We start from the raw sequence: 19,216 nt of genomic DNA, 5'->3' as shown, positions 1-19,216 counted from the left end.
AGAATTTGGATATAAAAAATCTGTTAACTTTTTATTTTATTTTGACAAACAAATCTTGTTAATAGAAAATTTATATTTTTATCATTTTCTATGCAACACTAATTAAATAATTTTTCATGTTATAAAAAATAGATATTTTATTTTTATATTTATTATTAATTATTTTATTTTAATACCAAAAATAAAAAATATACACTTTAAATGTACATATAAAATAATACAAATAACATTTTTTTCAAAATATTAAAAAAATCTATTTATGCTCTATTCTTTTTTTTTATGGGACTCTACGGTAAAATGGATTTTTTTTTTTTTTAACCGAAGATAATAAATCACCACCTACCACCACTCCCACCAAATTCCAATCCGTCAATGTTGACAAAAAAAATAATAATAACAAATAAATCAAAACAAACTCCAATTTCTAACTTAAAATACTCTATAAGTCCAACCAAAGTATCAAACCACAGCAATCACATTGATACTCAATGGCTTCTTCTTCAGATAATGAAGAAGTGAGGGTACTGGGAAAATGGGCAAGCCCATTCAGCAACAGAATTGACCTTGCTTTGAAGCTAAAGGGTGTTCCATACAATTACTCAGAGGAGGATCTTGCTAACAAGAGTCTTGACTTACTCAAGTATAACCCTGTTCACAAGAAGGTACCTGTTCTTGTTCACAATGGGAACTCCATAGCTGAGTCACTTGTTATTCTTGAATACATAGATGAGGTTTGGAACAACAACAATAACCACGCCTTTTTGCCACAAGATCCTTATCATAGAGCCTTGGCACGTTTTTGGTGTAAGACCCTTGATGACAAGGTCAGTTTTTACATTATCATCTTCTTCTTTCCATTTTCCATCTTTCATACGTTGTTAGTATGAAGAACTTTTAAGATAGTGGCTTTTTGCTTATGTTGACCGAAACTGAAGAGATTTTTTTCCCCCTTCTTTTTGGACTTACAAGAATTTAACATAAAATTGTTACATGTTAACATAAGAATGCTCACATAGTCACATGGTTTTGGTTTTATGTTAGTTTATTTGGTCTATAGAATGATTTAGGACATAGTTACTAAGCGTAATCAATTTAGACTGAAACAAAAAAAACCAAATAAGAAAAACAAAAATGTTAAGTGCACACAAAAAATCAGTCGAGTATAAATATATGTGTTGTTTAATTCATTTTCAATATGTTTTTGTATTTCAACATGTATTCTATAGAGTACTGATTTGGTAACTGAGTTTTGATATACACCTAGCACAGTGGTAAAATAATTTAGTTTGATTTTGCTTATATGATAATACATGATCGGATGTTGTTATGTATGTTAAGATCTTGCCTGCCATATGGAATGCTTGTTGGAGCGACGAGAAAGGGCGCGAGAAAGCCGTTGAGGAAGCCTTGGAAGCTCTCAAGATACTGCAAGATGAACTGAAGGACAAGAAGTTCTTTGGAGGAGAGACCATAGGATTGGTTGACATAGCAGCAAATTTTATTGGCTACTGGGTTTCTATATTACAAGAAATTGCAGGATTAGAGTTATTGACCATTGAGAAATTTCCTAAGTTATATAAATGGAGTCAAGAGTATATCAATCACCCTGTGATCAAGGAAGGCCTGCCTCCAAGAGATGAATTGTTTGCATTTTTCAAAGCATCTGCTAAAAAGTAGAAACCATTTTGGCATTTTTAGAGGTGCGATCCATAATTGTTACCATAACATTTTTCTTCAAAAATGATACTATTGTAATATGCAAAATTCTGTTCTGTTTCTAATGGTTTTGAATGTGTTGCTGCTAGTACTATCATATATTATAGTTTCAAGTCAAAAGATTGACTTTATGATGTTCTTTGACACATGGAAGAGTTGTTTTTGCCACTTTCTTTATGAAAAATACCAAAAAAGAAAATATTAATGAATGGTTCTCATTTCATTTATGTATTTCAATACATCTTGTGTTTCATTCTGTTCCAATATTTTTCTTCCGATTTTGGGACATGGGTTAATGGAACATAAACAAACTAGGAGGGTGTAATTTGAGATACAAGGTATAGACCATGAGATATTAGATATGAACTATGGTATAAACATTTTTTCTACCATTCCACTAGTTCTGGTATGCTGTTGTTGATTGCGTTACCCCAATGTTCCATTAATGTCATTTTCTTCTTACATGCACCTTCTCCTTGCTGATCCAAAGCACTATGGTATAGGGCTGGCAATTCATACCCTACCTGCGGGTATCCAACCCGGTCCAACCCGTTCGGGGAGGGTAGGCTACCCGACCCGTTGCGGGTAGGGTAGGATACAGTCCGAGTATGCCTGCGGTAGGGTAGGGTACGGGTTTACCTACCCGCACCTCATATATAACACATATTTTATAAAAATTAGATATATAGTAAAGGAAGTGAAAGTTAAATCCACAACCTCTCTTATGTAATGACTTACAATAAGTGAACAACCACTAAACTAATTAGTTAATTTAGTAATTTAAAGCATAATTTTTTATTTTTTATGTTATTAATATGTATAAAATTTGAAATGATTGAATTTTATATTTATTTTGAAAAATTTTGATATTTCTGCGGGTAAGATAGGGTAGGGTTCAGAATTTTAGGGTGTGAGTAGGGTTCGCGGGTAGAATAGGGTAGAGTTTTAATAAAATTTTCAACCCGCGGATAAGGTTAAGGTAGAGTCCAAACCCTACCCTACAACCCTAGTATAGTACAAGTAACCTCCGAAGAAATTTCACAAAGAAAGCAAAATATCAACTCTTGGAAGTTACTAGATACTTGTTAGTCTAGAGCATTATAAAAATGTTATGATAATTCACTGTTTTATACTTGTAATTTGCAATTTCCAAACTGAAACAACTTTGAAGAAAATATAAGCATATATAGCTGATCTATTTCCTTGAAGTGTTGAACATAGAATTTGTGAATTCGAATAGAAGACAATTGATGATGCAATTTGTTTTGAAGCACTAGAGAATGGTTAGAGAAATACACAAGTTCATGGTGCAAGTTCATGTGGTCTTATGATTACTTGTTTACATATTACTGCATTTTATAGTTTTCAAGTATGAGTAATTTGTGAGGCTTGCTATTAATAATGTGCGTTGGTTTAAAAATACAATTTCTTATAAAGAAAATTAAATGGCTAACCAATATTGAGTGCCAATCACCCTACAGGCCTACACCTAGCATAGAATTTAGAAGATGAATAGTTAATAAAAATGTGTAAACAGTAAAGTCAACCTATAACACTAATTTGATGATGTTTTCACATTCTAGAAATAGGCAAGAATGAAATTCATTCTATTTGACTAAGGCTCCTTTCCTTAAGCCGGTTTTTCCTAAACAACAAAGAGACTTTATGTGTGGTCAGCCATTCTCAATTTTCATCAACCAAATCACAAAATAATCTAACACTTTTTTTTGGGGTGTTATAAGGGGCATAAAGCCCAGAAGAAAAACAAAAGAAAGACTAGGTACAAATTAAGCGCAGTAATTTGATCCCTCTCTCATGGAGGATTCTAATAAGTTTTTGGAGAGGAGAAATCGAACTAAAAACCTACTTCATTCTTTGAACCCATTTTAGCCAGGCAATCTCCCTATAAATTTTTGTACAAAACAAATTCTCTAATTGTAGTTATTCTATAAAATGATTTTTTGGGCTTTAGCTTATACCATAGTCCGACATACTAATAGTAATTAACAAGGGCTCAATAAAAAAAGGCCCACATGTTTCTTCTCATTTTAGCACAATAAAAAAAACTCACATACATGTAGCAATTTATTGGTCGGAACAAATCTTTAAATGGAGCTCAGTACTGCAATAAATTAATCTTTGGCCTCTAAGACTAGAGGATACCATGGAAAACAAAAAAAAATCCACATGTTTCTTCTCATCATAGCACATATCAATTTATATATATATTTTTAATTTAATTACTCTGCTATAATTTCACCAAATTTTTAATTAAATTTGTATATTTTTTTTTCAATTAAATCTTTATATCTTTTAATTTTTTTAATTAAGTTTCTATTAATATTAAATATTAAACAAACGTTAATAAAATATGAATTTACTTATTTATTCATATTCTATCTTCATATTCATTAATAATATATTTCCTAGGAATTTTCTTTTTCAAAGTAGGTCAAAAGAGCAAGCCGAAGAAAGGAAGACTCTATCGAGAGGTGTTTCCTCGTAGAATAGAAAGAGTTTGTTGCATCAACAAAGCAAAGTGTAGTAGTAAAAAATACTTAAGCTCATCCATGTGTACTTACTCATCGGCTGTGAAGGGCATTTCTGAGCTAAATCAATCCCGCACAAGTTCTTAGTTCTTACCTGTAACTTTACACTCAATGAAAAGCAAAAAAAAAGAAGAAAAAATTCGGTTTGTAATTCTAGAGAAAAAATTCAAACAATCCAATTCAGAACAATTTCAAGCAGACTAATCTCAAATAAACCACTTTTAATATTAGATTAATTGTTACACCTAAAATCTAAACCAAATTCCTAACTTTTATAGCTTGTTTGGGTGATTTTTTAAGAAAAGATTTTTTTTGAGTTATCTTTTTTTAAAATATCTTATGAAAAAGTAAAAGTAATTTTATATTTGGGTATTTCATGCAAAAAGATCTTTTTATCTATCAATTATGTTTGAATATAACGATATAAAAGTACTTTTTTGTTTATTTAATAGATAAAAAACTATTTTTTTGTAAGAGAAAAGATCTTTTAAAAAAAGATATAAATTAGGACTTCTCAAAAATTTTTTTTTTAATTTTTCTAGTACTTTTACTTTTACTACTAGAAATTTGCTAAATACGTTATAAAAAAAATTTTTTTTCATTGAAAAAAGATTTTATCAAAATAATGGCTCACAAACAAGCACTTAATCCAATCCCTAACTTCTTCATTGATCCTCTCCAAACCATAATCAATGTGCTGTGGCAACAACCCTCTAACTTCTTCATTGATCCTCTCCAAACCATAATCAATGTGCTGTGGCAACAACCCTCTGTGAACAAAAACAGAATCTCCAACAATCAAGACAGTTGCATTCTGCGACAAAAACCTACTCGAAATTAGATTGTTAGGTTGCAGGACTCCGACACATGCTCGAAACCCGTCTAAAAACTCTCTTCTCAAAACCCGCCTCATGTTTCAGCTTCTCAAGGAAGTAGAGGACCTTGAGCTCGTCACCACCACGGTCAAGGACATCGTCGACTTGGACGACAGTGGCACAGCCCGCTACATAGCGGTCAGAGGCGTCGATAAGGCCGACGAGGCATAACGCCTGATTCGTCTTCTCGAGTTCGCTGTGGAGATTGCTGATGGCGATCAGGAGGCTCGGAGAGGATAGCCATGTGGGTAATAGTGACAGGGAGCGGGAAATTGAAGGGTTAGGATTTTGTAATGGCAGCATTGGGAGGAGGAAGAGGCCGCTAACTGAGAATGTCACCATCGTCTTCGTCACAGCAACAACCTATTTCAGTAACTGCATTTGGAAGAAAGGAGATTAATTTGGAAGCGGAAGAGTTGTTGCTGTTATTCATGGAGAAGCGAGAGAGAATACTAAAGAAGAAAATGAAGGGTTTGAACTTCTTGAGTTTGTGAAAATGATGACACGCGTGATTTTGGAATTTAAAAAATATTGACATATTCTGAATTAGGTCTTTTATCTTTAACATTAGAATATTTTTTTTAATAGAATATTTTGTTATTTTATGTGTTTTTGTGACGGTAAGAATTTAATTGAAAAAAATTAAATAGTATAAAAATTCAATTAAAAAAAAATATAGAGATTTAATTGAAAATTTGATGAAATATTTTCTACGTAAAATTATAGGGACATGCAGAATAATTAAACTTTTTTTACTATGAGCAAGTGATTATTCTCTGCGTAGACTCAAAGTCTTAAGGGAATGAATTCTCTCAATTTTTTTTAATTATTTGATAAAGTATGATTTTTTATCATTTAATATTTTTTTTTACATATTTTTCTTACAAAAATGTCATTTATATATTAAAACTAGCCACCAAAATCAGCCATTGTGTATTTATGTATTTAGTTTATTTTCAATGTGTATTTTGTATCCAACATGTATTTTATACTAGTGGCTGATTTTGGTAGTTAGTATACACGCAATATAGTCGTTTTTCTTAATCTTACTTAAAGAATATAAGGTGAGAAGTCATACTTTATCAAATAATTGTTGAAAAAAATTAAAAAGATCACCCACCATAACAACATTGTTGTTTCATACTTTATTCATAGTTATCAAAACTAAACCAATAATTGACTCAATATACTCTATTATTATTGAGAAATAAAAATAATGTTTTACATTATTTAAATTATATATTATTTTCATTGCTTTATAATTGTATAACTTGAAAGCATGTCTAGCTTTAGCTTCTCATATATGCTTTTACGAGAAACCAAATGTATACTTTGGCCGATTTCTCTCTAAACTCGGAACACTTTAAAAACCTCTCTTTTTACAAGCTCCAAGCTCCCAAACATCAATTTCTCAAGCCTAATTATCTGGATTTTGTTCTAAATCATCCAATTGAACTCCAAATCAACCAAAACACAATCTATCTCACATAATATCACTATAATCATCATAGGGTTCACTAACTCAATAATTCACAAGGGTTCAACGAGGGACGAATTTATGCATAAGTCAGTGAGGGCAACTGCCCCTAGTCAAATTTCAAATAATAGAGAGTAATTCTTAGTGAAATGTCAAGATTGCCCCCATTATATAATGACTTTTGCCCCCAGCCCCAACCCAAAGCCCCAAATCCCTAAACTATTCTGCTTCTCCCTTTCTCTCCAAATCCCTAACTACTCCAGCCTTTGCCCTCCAACCTCCAAGCCCCAGAAGGCCAGAATTACTGCCGCCAGACTGCTACTCGGCTACTCCGCGTTTCTGCCGCTCCGTGGCTCCGCCAGTGTGGGCTGTGTGGCAGTGTCACTAGCTACCCTGTCAGGCTGTCACTCCGCATTTCTGCTCCCCGCGACTCCGCGATTCTCCCGCGTGGCTCCGTCCTCTGTCGGTTTCTCCTTGCATCGCCGCCACGCCGCGTCTAGTGCTTCTCACTTCTCAGGTTCTACCTTCTTTTTCGTCACTGCTTATGATTTGTGTGGATCTGCCGCTGCGTTCCTCTTCTGCGTTTCTTCCTTTGGCACTCAGCAATTCGGCATCTGATTCTTCGATTCTGCCTTCTTCTTCAACAAACATCAATTTCTTCTGGACTTCTGGAGTTCTAGTTGACTGGTTCTTCTTTTTTATTCTATAATCCTCTTCTCTATTGCCATTGGCGCTACACCGCTACTGGGTCATCCTCCTGGAGTTTAGTTTGCCTCTTGGTACATGATTGGAAACCCAAATCAACCTATAAACTTATCAAGAGTGGTAAACAACAAAAAATCCTCAAGTCTATCCTGTAACCAATTAATTATAGCATATGTATATTATAAATAAATAAGCTTTTGGGGTGGGAAATGGCCGAATGGGGATTTAGAATAAAGACATGGTTTGTGATTAAATAAGAATCAATAGTTAAGAATCAACAGATTTTAGGTCAGGTGGTATTGTGTTGGTTTTTTTGTTAAGTTGAAACAGAAAATTATGAGCAACTAACCAAATTCATTATGTTAATTGAGATTCAAGTTCTGTTGGAGTATTATATTTTTATGTGACTGAATAATAATCAATAGTTAGCACATAGTTCATATACTTAATTCACTTAGTTGCTTCATTCATTTTTTCGCTCATTTATTTCATTGTTTGATAAATGATAATTTAGTATAGTTGATTTAAAAATTGTGAATTTGTGATTAAATTTGTTCTCATGTAATTGATACTTTAATTTTATTAATTTGTTTGTTAATTATTTTTGTGTATTAAATTATTTTGAATTAGAAATTTGGGATATTATTAGTTGCTAGCTTGCTGCTGTTGCTAATGGATCAATTTTTTATTTATATTTTTATACTGAACTTCTCAATTTGAGAAGAATTGTAAATTAATTTTATTAATTAATTAATTTAGGTTTATAATTTTATTCTATTAGTAATGGAGAAATATTTTAAAAGAACTTCATCATTGGAGATTGGATCCCAAAACAATTTATCGACCTCTTCTAACAAGAGGAGGTTTTTAGAAGTTGAAGTAGAGAGTCTCATAGCAGATACAGGACAACGACCAAAGATTTCAAGTTATCATCCGAATGACAGAGACAAAGTTAGATGTGCATATTTAAAAAAGTCCTTGTCAACCAAGGACTCATGATTTTCCGCAAACTGCTTGTGGTTCTTCTTTTCGAAGATTTAATCCTAGTTGGTTTGATGATTATGGCAATTGGTTAGAGTATAGTATATCAAAAGATGCTATTTTTTGTCTTTGTTGTTATCTTATGAAACCTGAGAGTGAAGGTGGCGATGCTTTTGTAACCAATGACTTTTCAAATTGAAAAAAAAAAAGGGAGAGATTACAAACTCATGTTGGGATTCATGATAATGCTCATAATCAAGCTTGGAGAAAATGTGAAGCACTTATCAAGGAAAAACAACACATTAGTGCTGCTATTGAAAAATAATATGAGCAGGCTAAAAAGAATTATCAAATTCACTTGACAGCTACAATTGATTGTATTAGATTTCTTTTGCGACAAGGATTGGCCTTTCGTGGTAATGATGAGACAGATGATTCTGTTAATCAAGAAAATTTTTTGGAACTTCTAAACTTTCTTGCACAACATAATGAAGAGATTGATCGTGCTTTTAAAAATGTTCGTGGGAATCTTAAACTAAGAGCTCCCTCAATTAAAAAAGATATTGTAAGAGCGGCTGCATGTGAAACGACAAAAGCTGTTGTAAATGATCTTGGGGATGAATTGTTTGCTGTTTTGGTTGATGAAGCTTGCGATATTTCTATTAAGGAGCAAATGTCAGTTTGTTTAAGGTATGTGAATAAAGAAGGGCAAGTTAGGGAGCATTTTCTTGGTCTTGTTCATGTTTCTAATACTAATGATTTATCTCTAAAATTAGCATTGGAGTCATTATTAGAAACATATAATTTAAGTTTATCAAGAGTACGTGGCCAAGGATATGATGGTGCAAGTAATATGCAAGGAGAATTTAATGGTTTGAAAACTTTGATAATAAAAGAAAATTCTTATGCTTTCTATGTACATTACTTTGCCCACCAACTTCAATTAGCTCTTGTAACGGTTGCAAAAAAATAAGTTGAAATTGCTTTGCTTTTTAATTTGTTAACCAATTTGTGCAATATTGTTGGAGCTTCGTGTAAACGAAGAGATATGCTTCGTGATAGTCAAATGACTAAGACAATTGAAGCTATACAAAGTGGAGAAATTTCTAGTGGACGTGGTTTGAATCAAGAAATAGCTTTGAAAATAGCTGGAGATAATAGATGGGGTTCACACTATGGAACTATACTTCGATTAATTTCTTTGTTTCCTTCCGTAGTCAATGTTCTTGAATATGTTGAGGAAGATGGAAACAATTCAGAACAAAGAGTTGAAGCATGTCATTTATTGAATGTCATTCAATCCTTTGAATTCATTTTCAACTTGCACTTGATGAAAAATATCTTGGGAGTTACTAATGAATTATCTCAAGCATTACAAGGAATGATCAAGACATTGTAAATGCTATGGCATTGGTTAAAGTGTCTACGCAACGGTTGTAAACTATAAGAGATGATGGTTGGTCTCTTTTACTTGATGAAGTCTCATTGTTTTGTGACAAACATAATATTACCGTTCCAAAAATGGATGATATATTTGTGTCACAAGGAAGATCAAGACGCAAAGCTCAAAAGATCTCAAATTTGCATCATTTTCAAGTTGAGATATTCTATCAAGTAGTTGATAGACAACTTCAAGAACTCAACAATCGTTTTACAGAGGTGAATACTAAATTGCTTCTTTGTATAGCTTGTCTGAATCCAAGACACGCATTTCTTGCATTTGATAAGGAGAAAATGATCCAGTTAGCTCAATTCTATCCATTAGAATTTTCTTCTACTCAACTTTTGGCACTTGATAGTCAACTTGAGAATTTCATATTAGATGTGCGTTCTGATGATCAATTCTCAAACTTAAATGAGATTGGTGCTCTTTCTCAGAAATTGGTTGAGACTCGAAAAAATATTATTTATCCATTAGTGTTTCTTCTTTTGAAGTTAGCTTTAATTTTGCTTGTAGCAACTGCATCAGTTGAAAGAACTTTTTCTGCTATGAACATCATAAAGAGTCGGCTTCGCAACCGTATGAAAGTTGAATTTTTAAATGATTGTTTAGTGACATATATAGAAAGAGAGACATTTGATTGTATTGACAACGAAAAGATTATTCAATATTTTCAAAATATGAAACCCAGAAGAATGAAATTTTAAATTATTTACTATTATAAATTATTTTATTGTTTTAATTTGTTAGTTAAATAATTTGAGGAATAATCATATTTTATAATACTATAGTATAATTATAAAATTATTATTATACTATATATATTTTGCCCCCACTGATAAAATTTTCTGGTGCCAGAGTTCACCTAAACTATCAAAATTATTTAATTTCTCAATACCTAAACTCAAAAATCTCGAAATTGAGGAGGGGGAGAATTGGGTGAGAAATGCAAATTTCTTATCACTTTGTTCAGATAGAATTTGAAGAAAATTCTGAGACAAACACGTGGCCGCTGACTCGTTAATCGGAACTCCAAATTGAAAGTTATGGATGATTGAATTTTCGGAGACGCTAGGATTTGTAAACATGATTCTCCCACTTGTTCAACACATCTCCGGGGTAAATTGAAGAAGGTGGCTTCGTATGGGTGCTTAATAGATTGGGCTTGGACCGGTTTAGATTTGGTCCAACCGATTTAGTTCGTTGATCCGATTTTGGGTTAATATTTTTAGAATTAGTGTCAAAATTTGTATTTTCAATATTTTTACTCTTCTAAATTAAAAAAATTAAATTTTTTAATTTATTTAAATAATAATTAATTTATTAACTAATTATTTATTAATTTTTCAGATTTATAAAGAATAATAACGTATCTGATATTTTGATGCAGTTATTAATAACCAATTTATAACATTTATGACCGAATTATAACTCATAACCGATGTATAACGGTCATACCAATCTAATATAATTAAACTTCATAGGTCAAAAACAACAATCAAATAGACAGAAGTTTTGTTAAAAACAAGCTGCAATGCCACACTACAATGAAAATTCTTAGATCCATACAAGCTTATTTATTATTCATATTGTCTACTAAAAGACTTTTAGAATATTACGATTCATTCTCCAACTCATCCTTAATTATTACTATTTGAGCTAAAATAGAAAAGTTCTCTATATTAGTCATGCATGAAACACGTGTCATCAAAAGATTACAATCTTAAATGTGAAGTATAGCATTTTGTAGGAATAAAGTTCCAGATAGAGCCATGCATGGTGGAAGGTACTTGTTAAATGATAGCTACTCTTACTTGCGAGATCTATAGGTCAAAGATTTTTATTTAAATTCTCTTTGTTATTAATTAATGTCTCTAATTCATTTAATTTTTCTCGTCCAATCAAAATTTTTGCTTAGGACCAGGGAACCACATTTGTCTTTGTGACTTTGTCCAATTTGTTTAATTTATCCAGCACCTAACTCACTAAAAAACATTTCTTACTCCAATACTACACTACAATGGAAAAATGATATCTTGATTGGATTTGGGAATATTGGATAGTATATATGATAAATAAAGAATTTTAATAATGACAGTATTATTTAAATTATTTTTTTATTAATTTAATATTAATATTAATTATAATAAGAATATATAAAGAATACAAAAGAATAATTATAAAATATTTTTTAATTTTTTATTTTTATTCATTTAAAATTTTTAAAATGAAAAAAATTAATTTGTTTAAAAAAATATTTTGTGATTAATTTTTATGTATTTCTTATATAGATGTTTCAAAAGACCTTTTTTATTTCTTCTTCAGTGTTTTTTTTCATTTTTTAATTTTAAAAGTTTTGGGAATATGTATAATAACAAAAAATCAGAGATATTTTCATATATTAAAAAAATTAAAATTGTCTTCATTTTAAAATGAAAGTTCACTGAACATAGAGGTATTTAAACATAATCTGAGATAAATAAAGAAAAATGAATACTCTATATACCAACCATCAAGGAATATTGCAACACCACTACCTTCATAAAACCAATCAAGCTCTTTCTTCTTTAAGAGGAAATTTATCGAGGGCCATGTCAGTAAACTTGAAACAAAATTAAAAGATATTTTAAAAATTAACAACAAAATATTGTTGGAATCTAAACTTATACATTTATGATATGCTCATTGGTTCTATATAAAAAAATGTGATGAATAATAACAAATTAGTACACCTTAGCTTGTTTGGGTGAGATTGACTGAAAACAAGAGTAAGTGTGCTTCCCCATGATCCTCCAAATACCTGCATAATACACAGAAGAGAATAGCATAACATTATAGTCCATTACATAATGATGATAAAATTTATGATGATAAACAACTAGAAGGTGAAATGAGACTTGCTATTCTGGAATCTCCAAGTGTTCTTATAGCCTTTCAATTTCGTCAATTAGATTTCATGTGGTGTTTTGCTCTAAGCAAACATGGGACGTGCTTTTCATTATACCCCGCTGATAAAGAGAATAAATTTCATTATTCAAAAGGATGGAGCTTTCTTTGGCTTAAAGTAGTTCAAAATCTAACTTGGTCAAATAGAATGATTCTAAAAAATTCATGATAAAAAAAATTTCCGATTACTAGGGTTAGTTTCCCCTTTAGAGCCTTTATGAATGAAGATCCGGCTGCAACAAAATTGTATAGAAAATTATTAAATAGTCATTTTTGCATCAAATTATTTATCTTCGAAACAAAGATAATGGAAAATAACCACAGAGCAAAGACATAAAGCCCAGCTTTTAGTATATAATTTACAAAGAAAGGCTATAAACCTCCACTTTCCACCAAAAAAACATTGGATATAATATTAACAGTTACATCTCATTCAACTACATCAATGATCAATCTATATAGAATTTAATTACTAAGTCAAAAGTAGTCCACTACCTCCCATTCCAGATTTTCATCAACTAGTAAACAAATAAATATACATAGCTTAAAATTTTAGAAAGGAAAAAATTAAGAAAAGAAGTACTCACTTTGTTCTCTCTCTTTTCTTTGACTTTCCTCCTCCATCTTTCTTCCATCCTCCTCTCTCTAATCAACTGGTCAAGTCTCTCTTGCACTATGGCTTGTGTGACGCTCAACATTGAAGGAAACCGATCAGAGGCTAATGAAATCGTTGCTTCTTCTATGGAAGACACACTAAGCCTCCTACAACTACTACAACATAAGGCATTGCATCCTTTCTGCTATAAAGATTTCAGTGCATCGAAGCAAAAACAAATTAAAAGTCTTTCAAGAAAGCAGGTTTAATTTGTGCATTAACAATAATCAAATTTTTTATTTATAATTCATTAGTAATAGTAGGACACACAACAATGGATTAATCGTTATGTTTTGTTCTAAGTACATTCAAAAATTAAATTAGGTGTTAGCTTGGAGGGTAGATGTGGGGTTTATAGTAGTGACACTTCTGGTGTTCCTATTGTAGTGAATCTAAATTTGGTAAATTTTTATGGAATCGTATGCCTGAAGCAATTTTTCTCATCAGCCGAGACATTCAGAAAATTGTTTACTTTTATTTCTTTAAGATTACAAGCCTTTTTTTTGAATCGCAGTAGTTTTTAGTTCACTTATTGTGAAATTTTCTAGTATCATGTATATGCTCTTAGTAGGGGCAAAAAATAATCACACTTGTTACTAAAATTTATATTATAATAAAAACACTGGAAATATTCTAAGATAGTAGATAAAATTATAAATTTTTGGTAGACAATTTCATTAAATTTATGTAACCTACTAACCTACTCAACTCAACACCTCTATTATGCAGATATATCAAAATAAAATTACATGAAAAAAAATCTCAAAATAATAAACTAAAATTAATCACTTCGTGCTTTAAACCTTGACATTATTGAATGATTCCCTGTACTCGTACATTAGAGAAGAAGTTCAGAAGTAAAAAAAAAAACTTCCCGTAAATTTCATATTGTCATAAATAGCAAACAAATATAATATATCAAGTAGCCATACATTCAAATTGATATGTCTCCATCCTTAGTAGATCCATGGATATCTACCACCTAGTATGAGTGCATAATTCCAAAACATATTGCCATTCATAAAACAAAACAATAAAACTGCAAGTCCAACAATAATGAGCTAGTGAAATCTGTTGGAGATAAGTGTGTATGTCCAACAAAATACTATCATGAATTATTATTATTATTATTCCTTTTTATAAGAATAAACTTTTATAATTTATGATAGTGTCCTTAATTAAAATTAGAAACGAATAATTACGATAGGGATAATAATAATGAGATATACGTTTTTTGAGTACTTTTAATTTAAATTGTTCTTAATCGTAGAATCACTAAAAATGTGACATTAGTGATTCGGATAGATTAATGTATATATATAGATTAATAGATCTCAGTTATTAAATTATATATATAAATGGTATATATAGAGATATAACCATTGAACTGACTCACTCTAAGAATTTCTAATGGTTATAGTTACCGTATATTTGTCAAATATTCTTATGATGAACATAATATTAGAATTTTTCTTTGACCTGCGACTATCATAGTAATTGACAATATATTTGTTATACTTTGATTCTGGACACCTAATACCCTACGGTGTTAGTCGAATGGACATTGGGTATGATTTAAATACTTGTAGAATTAATGATTAGTCAAAATAGAATCCATCAACTATGGTAATGAGTTTGAGCTCTACGATTATAATGAATGAAATAAATAATGCCTTGGCCAAGGGGTTTGAATAAATTAAGAAATGAGTTTCTTAAGTCATTCATAATTCATTATAATAATGGTAACAAGTTAGAGTTTGACAATCAAACCGTACTCTAAAAGTTAGCCAAGAGCTGAAAAGATGGAAGGAGTTGTATTTTTTGTTCATCTTGGGTTCTTAGTAAAAATATTATTACTTCATACTATTGGGTCATCAAGGAGTGTTGCTAGATGCCAACCTTGATTTGTAAATTTAGTATGACTAATTTACTACCCGCTTAGTATTGAACCTATGGGGTGACACACTAATGAGTGGTCTAATCCTTGGTAAATAATCATTTAATTATTATTTTGATTAGATCAAATAAATAATTATATTAATTCAAATAGAATATTATTATATTCTTTGCTAGCACCATGAATCATAGTTGTAAGAACCGGACCGGACCAGCCAGTTCGACTGGAAAATCGGTGAACTGGACCCATAACCGGTCCGGTTGAGTGATGTAACCGGATAAGGAAGAGAAACGTTTCGAACTGGGTTGAACCGGCCAGTTTTGATGAAAACCGGAAAACCGACGGTTTCTGGTTAACCGACCGGTTCGGAAATGTTTTTTTTTAATCCTTTTCCAAAACGATGTCGTTTTGGTTAATTTTTTTTTTTTTTAAAAAAAGAAAAGCCTGGTACTAGCCCCAGCCCCAAACCCCACCCCAGTTTCCACTTTCCAATTTTCCCCTCAACCCTAACGGCGCCTAACCCTCTCCGCCTCACCTCACTCTGCCACAGTGTCACTCACCCAGCCGCCAGCCGCCCGCAGTCATCCTCTTCGTCTCACTGCCGGTCTGAACTCTGAAGTCTGAACTCTGAAGGAACTAAGGAAGTAGGAACAGAACAGACCCGCGGCTGTCTCTCATCGCCGTCGCCATTGCCGCGCCGTCGTCCTCGCCCTTGCTGCGCCGTCGAACTCGCCCTTGCTGCGCCGTCAAACTCGCCGTTGCCTCGCTCTTCTGCTCTGTCAAACAGGTTAGCTCTAGTTCTCCTCTGTAGTCTGCTCTGTTCTGCACTTCTTGCTGTTACAGTGTTATGAATATGCTTGTTGAATAGGCTTGTTGAAATTTCTGGGATGAATATGCTTGTTGAAAGCTTGAATCTATGAAATATGAATTATGTTGTTTTGTTGATTTGTTCTGGAAATATGAAATATGAATTATATGCTTGAATCTATGAAATATGAATATGCTTGTCTTGCTGAATAGGGAATTTAACTATTTAAGATTGCTTGTTGACTAATGCTTGTCTAGGTCTCTAGGATGAATATGCTTGTGCTGTGAATTTAACTATTTAAGCCTTTAAGGTTGCTGTCTTGCTGAATAGGGAATAGGAATTAGGGAATTTAGGATTTCTATTGTTTTATACTTTTGCATTTTTGCTACTTCATATTCTTTTAGAATGGCTTCTGTGAATTCTGTAGAAAATGCAAATCAAAATGAAACCAATCAGGATGTAGCTCCACATTTGTCAGATGAAGAGCAACTTGCCGACTTCAAAATCACTCCTTAGATTTAGTTTATGAATTGTTATCCTTATTGTGTTTAATTAAGATACTAATGTACTAGTACTAACTACTTTCATGTTTATCTTTGTATTAGTTATATTTAGACTTTGAAACTTGGTTGTTTTTAAAATGTTGGTGAAGAACTAACGATATGTATTTTGAATTTATTAAGTTTATGACTATTTTTAGTATTTTATATTTTTTATTTATGTGAAACCGGTTTTACCGGTTCAACCAGCAGTTTATCGGTTGAACCAATAAACCAGTGAACCAATAACCTGACCAGTTCGATCATCGGTTCGGTTCTTACAACTATGCCATGAATATAATAATATGATAGTTGAAAATATTAAATAATTAATTATTTATTCTATGATGAGTTTTAAATATGGATAAGATCCTAACTAATTCTGTTTCAAATTAAGTTGTAATTTGATTCACAAATCAGTCACCAATCTCATACTATAAATATGTGTATATGATAAAAGAAAGACAACACAAGTTTTTTTTTTTACCTCCACATACACAAATATTTCAATTCTTAGTGAATAATTGCTGGTGCAAGGAGTTGCAAGAAATTTCTCAGTTAAATCTATTGGTCAAGGAGTTGACAACAAAGATAAGTCTCGGTGTGGATACACATAATACCTTCGTACTATCGAAGGAGAAAGTTTCCATTCACTAGGGTACTCAGGTATTGGCATCTAACCCATCTTATTTCAATAAAGTTTTAAGCACAAAATAGATCAACATGATTACTTTATTACTTCCGCTGTGTAAAACTCGCTAAAATCGGTAAATAATTAGTCAATAAATTGAATTTTAATTAGATAAAATTAAAGATGCAAAACTAATATCAAAATAGGATAGATCTCATCAAAACGAAAATTTTGATATCAATTTCGAAAATTTGGTCCAAAATTGGACCGGAAGGGCCAAACCGGTTGAACCCCGGCCTAAACCAGGCCCGCGGGTCCAACTTAAAAGAAGCACCGACTTCATCTTCCTCATTCATACACAACAAAGCCAAACAGATTGGGGAGGAAGAAGATCTCCCTAACCCTCATCAAACACTCCAACCACCATAACTTCCTCATTTGAGCTCCGATCGCCGCACCGTTCGCAGCCACGCGTCCAGCGCGTCGAGCTCTATATTTCTATCAGATCAATTTCACTGGTAAGCTCGATTTTCATTCCAGAATATCTATCCCCTTTCTATTCTTAAAATTGAAACTCTATAGTGAGATTTTGCCAATTTTGATGTTCTAGGTTCGATTTAGCTTGTGGAGCTTACTGGGTTTAAGTTGCTACGCATGTGGGAGCGGTAAGATTTTCCTAAACTTAAATTTAATTTTGAATCCATTAGGTAAAATATGAATTTGTAATATATGTGTGTATTTGGAGGCTTATGGGTGATTGAAGCGTGGTTTGTGGCTGGTTTCTTTGAGCTTGGGGGGCTGTATTCTAGCTTGTGAGGCTGCCTTGGATTGAATAAAGTGATCGGCCAAGGTATGATTTATGTTTCGTACGTTTAATATTTAAGGTGTTGTGAAACTTAGGCTAGAGGACCATAGGTTAAGTTGAAAACGCTAAATGCATTAAATGATTAGCTTTGTGATGATATTGGATAAATTTATGATTGAGTTTGAATTAGAATTTATGAGTTTGAGTTGTTGATGTTGTTGAATGTGTGCTGTTGGACTTATCAATGATGGGTTGGTGTTGATGTTGGTATATGATAATGGAATTTGGTGGATATATATTAATAAAGGGTTGATATATGTGTTGAAGGATTAATATATGTGAAGGATTGATATATGTGTTGAAAGATTGATATATGTGAAAGGGTTGATATATGTTAATGAAAGGTTACTCATATATGTGATATATGTTGGTATAAATTAGTGGTTATGGCTTGTTGAATTAGTTAAAGGTAGTTTGGGAGTAGTTGTTAATGAATTGGGGCTGGATATGTTAATAACATGCACGTTTTATGGGTAAGAATTATGAATGTGGTAAAATGAGGTTTGGATGTTGTTTGGTAAAAAGTAATTTTGGTGAACTTTGGAAGTTCATAACTTGCTCCTCAAATATTGGATGGAAATGTGGTTTGTCTTAAATGAAAGATGGTTTTACAAGCTTTTAAACGATATCAATTTTGTGAAAAATGGAATTTTGTAGAGAAAGTTATGGACAATGGAAAATTGGTGCATAAAACTGTGTTATGCAGGTTTTAAAAACTGGTTATGCAGCTTTCTGGGCGTTCTGCAATTTTTTGGAAAGCGTACGCGTGGCGTTGCATTTTAATGATGCATGCGCGAGTAGCCATGCGTGCGCGTGAGAGGCCAATGCGCATGATCATGCGTACGCGTGACATGCTATACTCTCCACGCGTGCGCGTGACCCACGCGGACGTGTAGCCTTTGTTTACTGCAAAACTAGATTTTAACATTTTAAATAAGATTTTTCACTTCTAAACCTCCATTTTCTCCCTTTTAGACTTAAGGTATGGTACTAAGACCAGTAGCTAGTTGAAGCTAGGAAAATAAGATAACTTGAGGGTGAAGTAAGAGGTAAAATGATGAGTTATATGAAGAAAATGAGAATGTTAAATGAAGTTTAATGCCATGGCTGGATAAATGATTATCTATTGAT

The 19,216-nt window shown here is 32.1% G+C and overlaps 1 protein-coding gene and 1 pseudogene across 1 annotated transcript; both read left to right on the top strand.

Annotated features, from left to right (window-relative positions):
- The first annotated feature begins 451 nt into the window (after nucleotides 1–451).
- On the top strand, nucleotides 452–1,955 carry GSTU8 (glutathione S-transferase TAU 8). Its single transcript, XM_016328319.3, has 2 exons — nucleotides 452–824; nucleotides 1,339–1,955. Exons 1-2 carry the CDS (start codon nucleotides 489–491, stop codon nucleotides 1,675–1,677), a joined length of 675 nt encoding a protein of 224 aa, XP_016183805.1. The 5' UTR covers nucleotides 452–488; the 3' UTR covers nucleotides 1,678–1,955.
- A 6,150-nt stretch (nucleotides 1,956–8,105) lies between these two features.
- On the top strand, nucleotides 8,106–16,566 carry LOC107627563 (uncharacterized; annotated as a pseudogene).
- The last annotated feature ends 2,650 nt before the right edge of the window (nucleotides 16,567–19,216 follow it).

Source organism: Arachis ipaensis, chromosome B2 (genome assembly GCF_059453495.1).
Source record: "Arachis ipaensis isolate K30076 ecotype BB chromosome B2, ASM5945349v1, whole genome shotgun sequence".
NCBI classification, from domain to species: Eukaryota; Viridiplantae; Streptophyta; class Magnoliopsida; order Fabales; family Fabaceae; genus Arachis; species Arachis ipaensis.
This window is presented reverse-complemented; position numbering and strand designations above follow the sequence as displayed.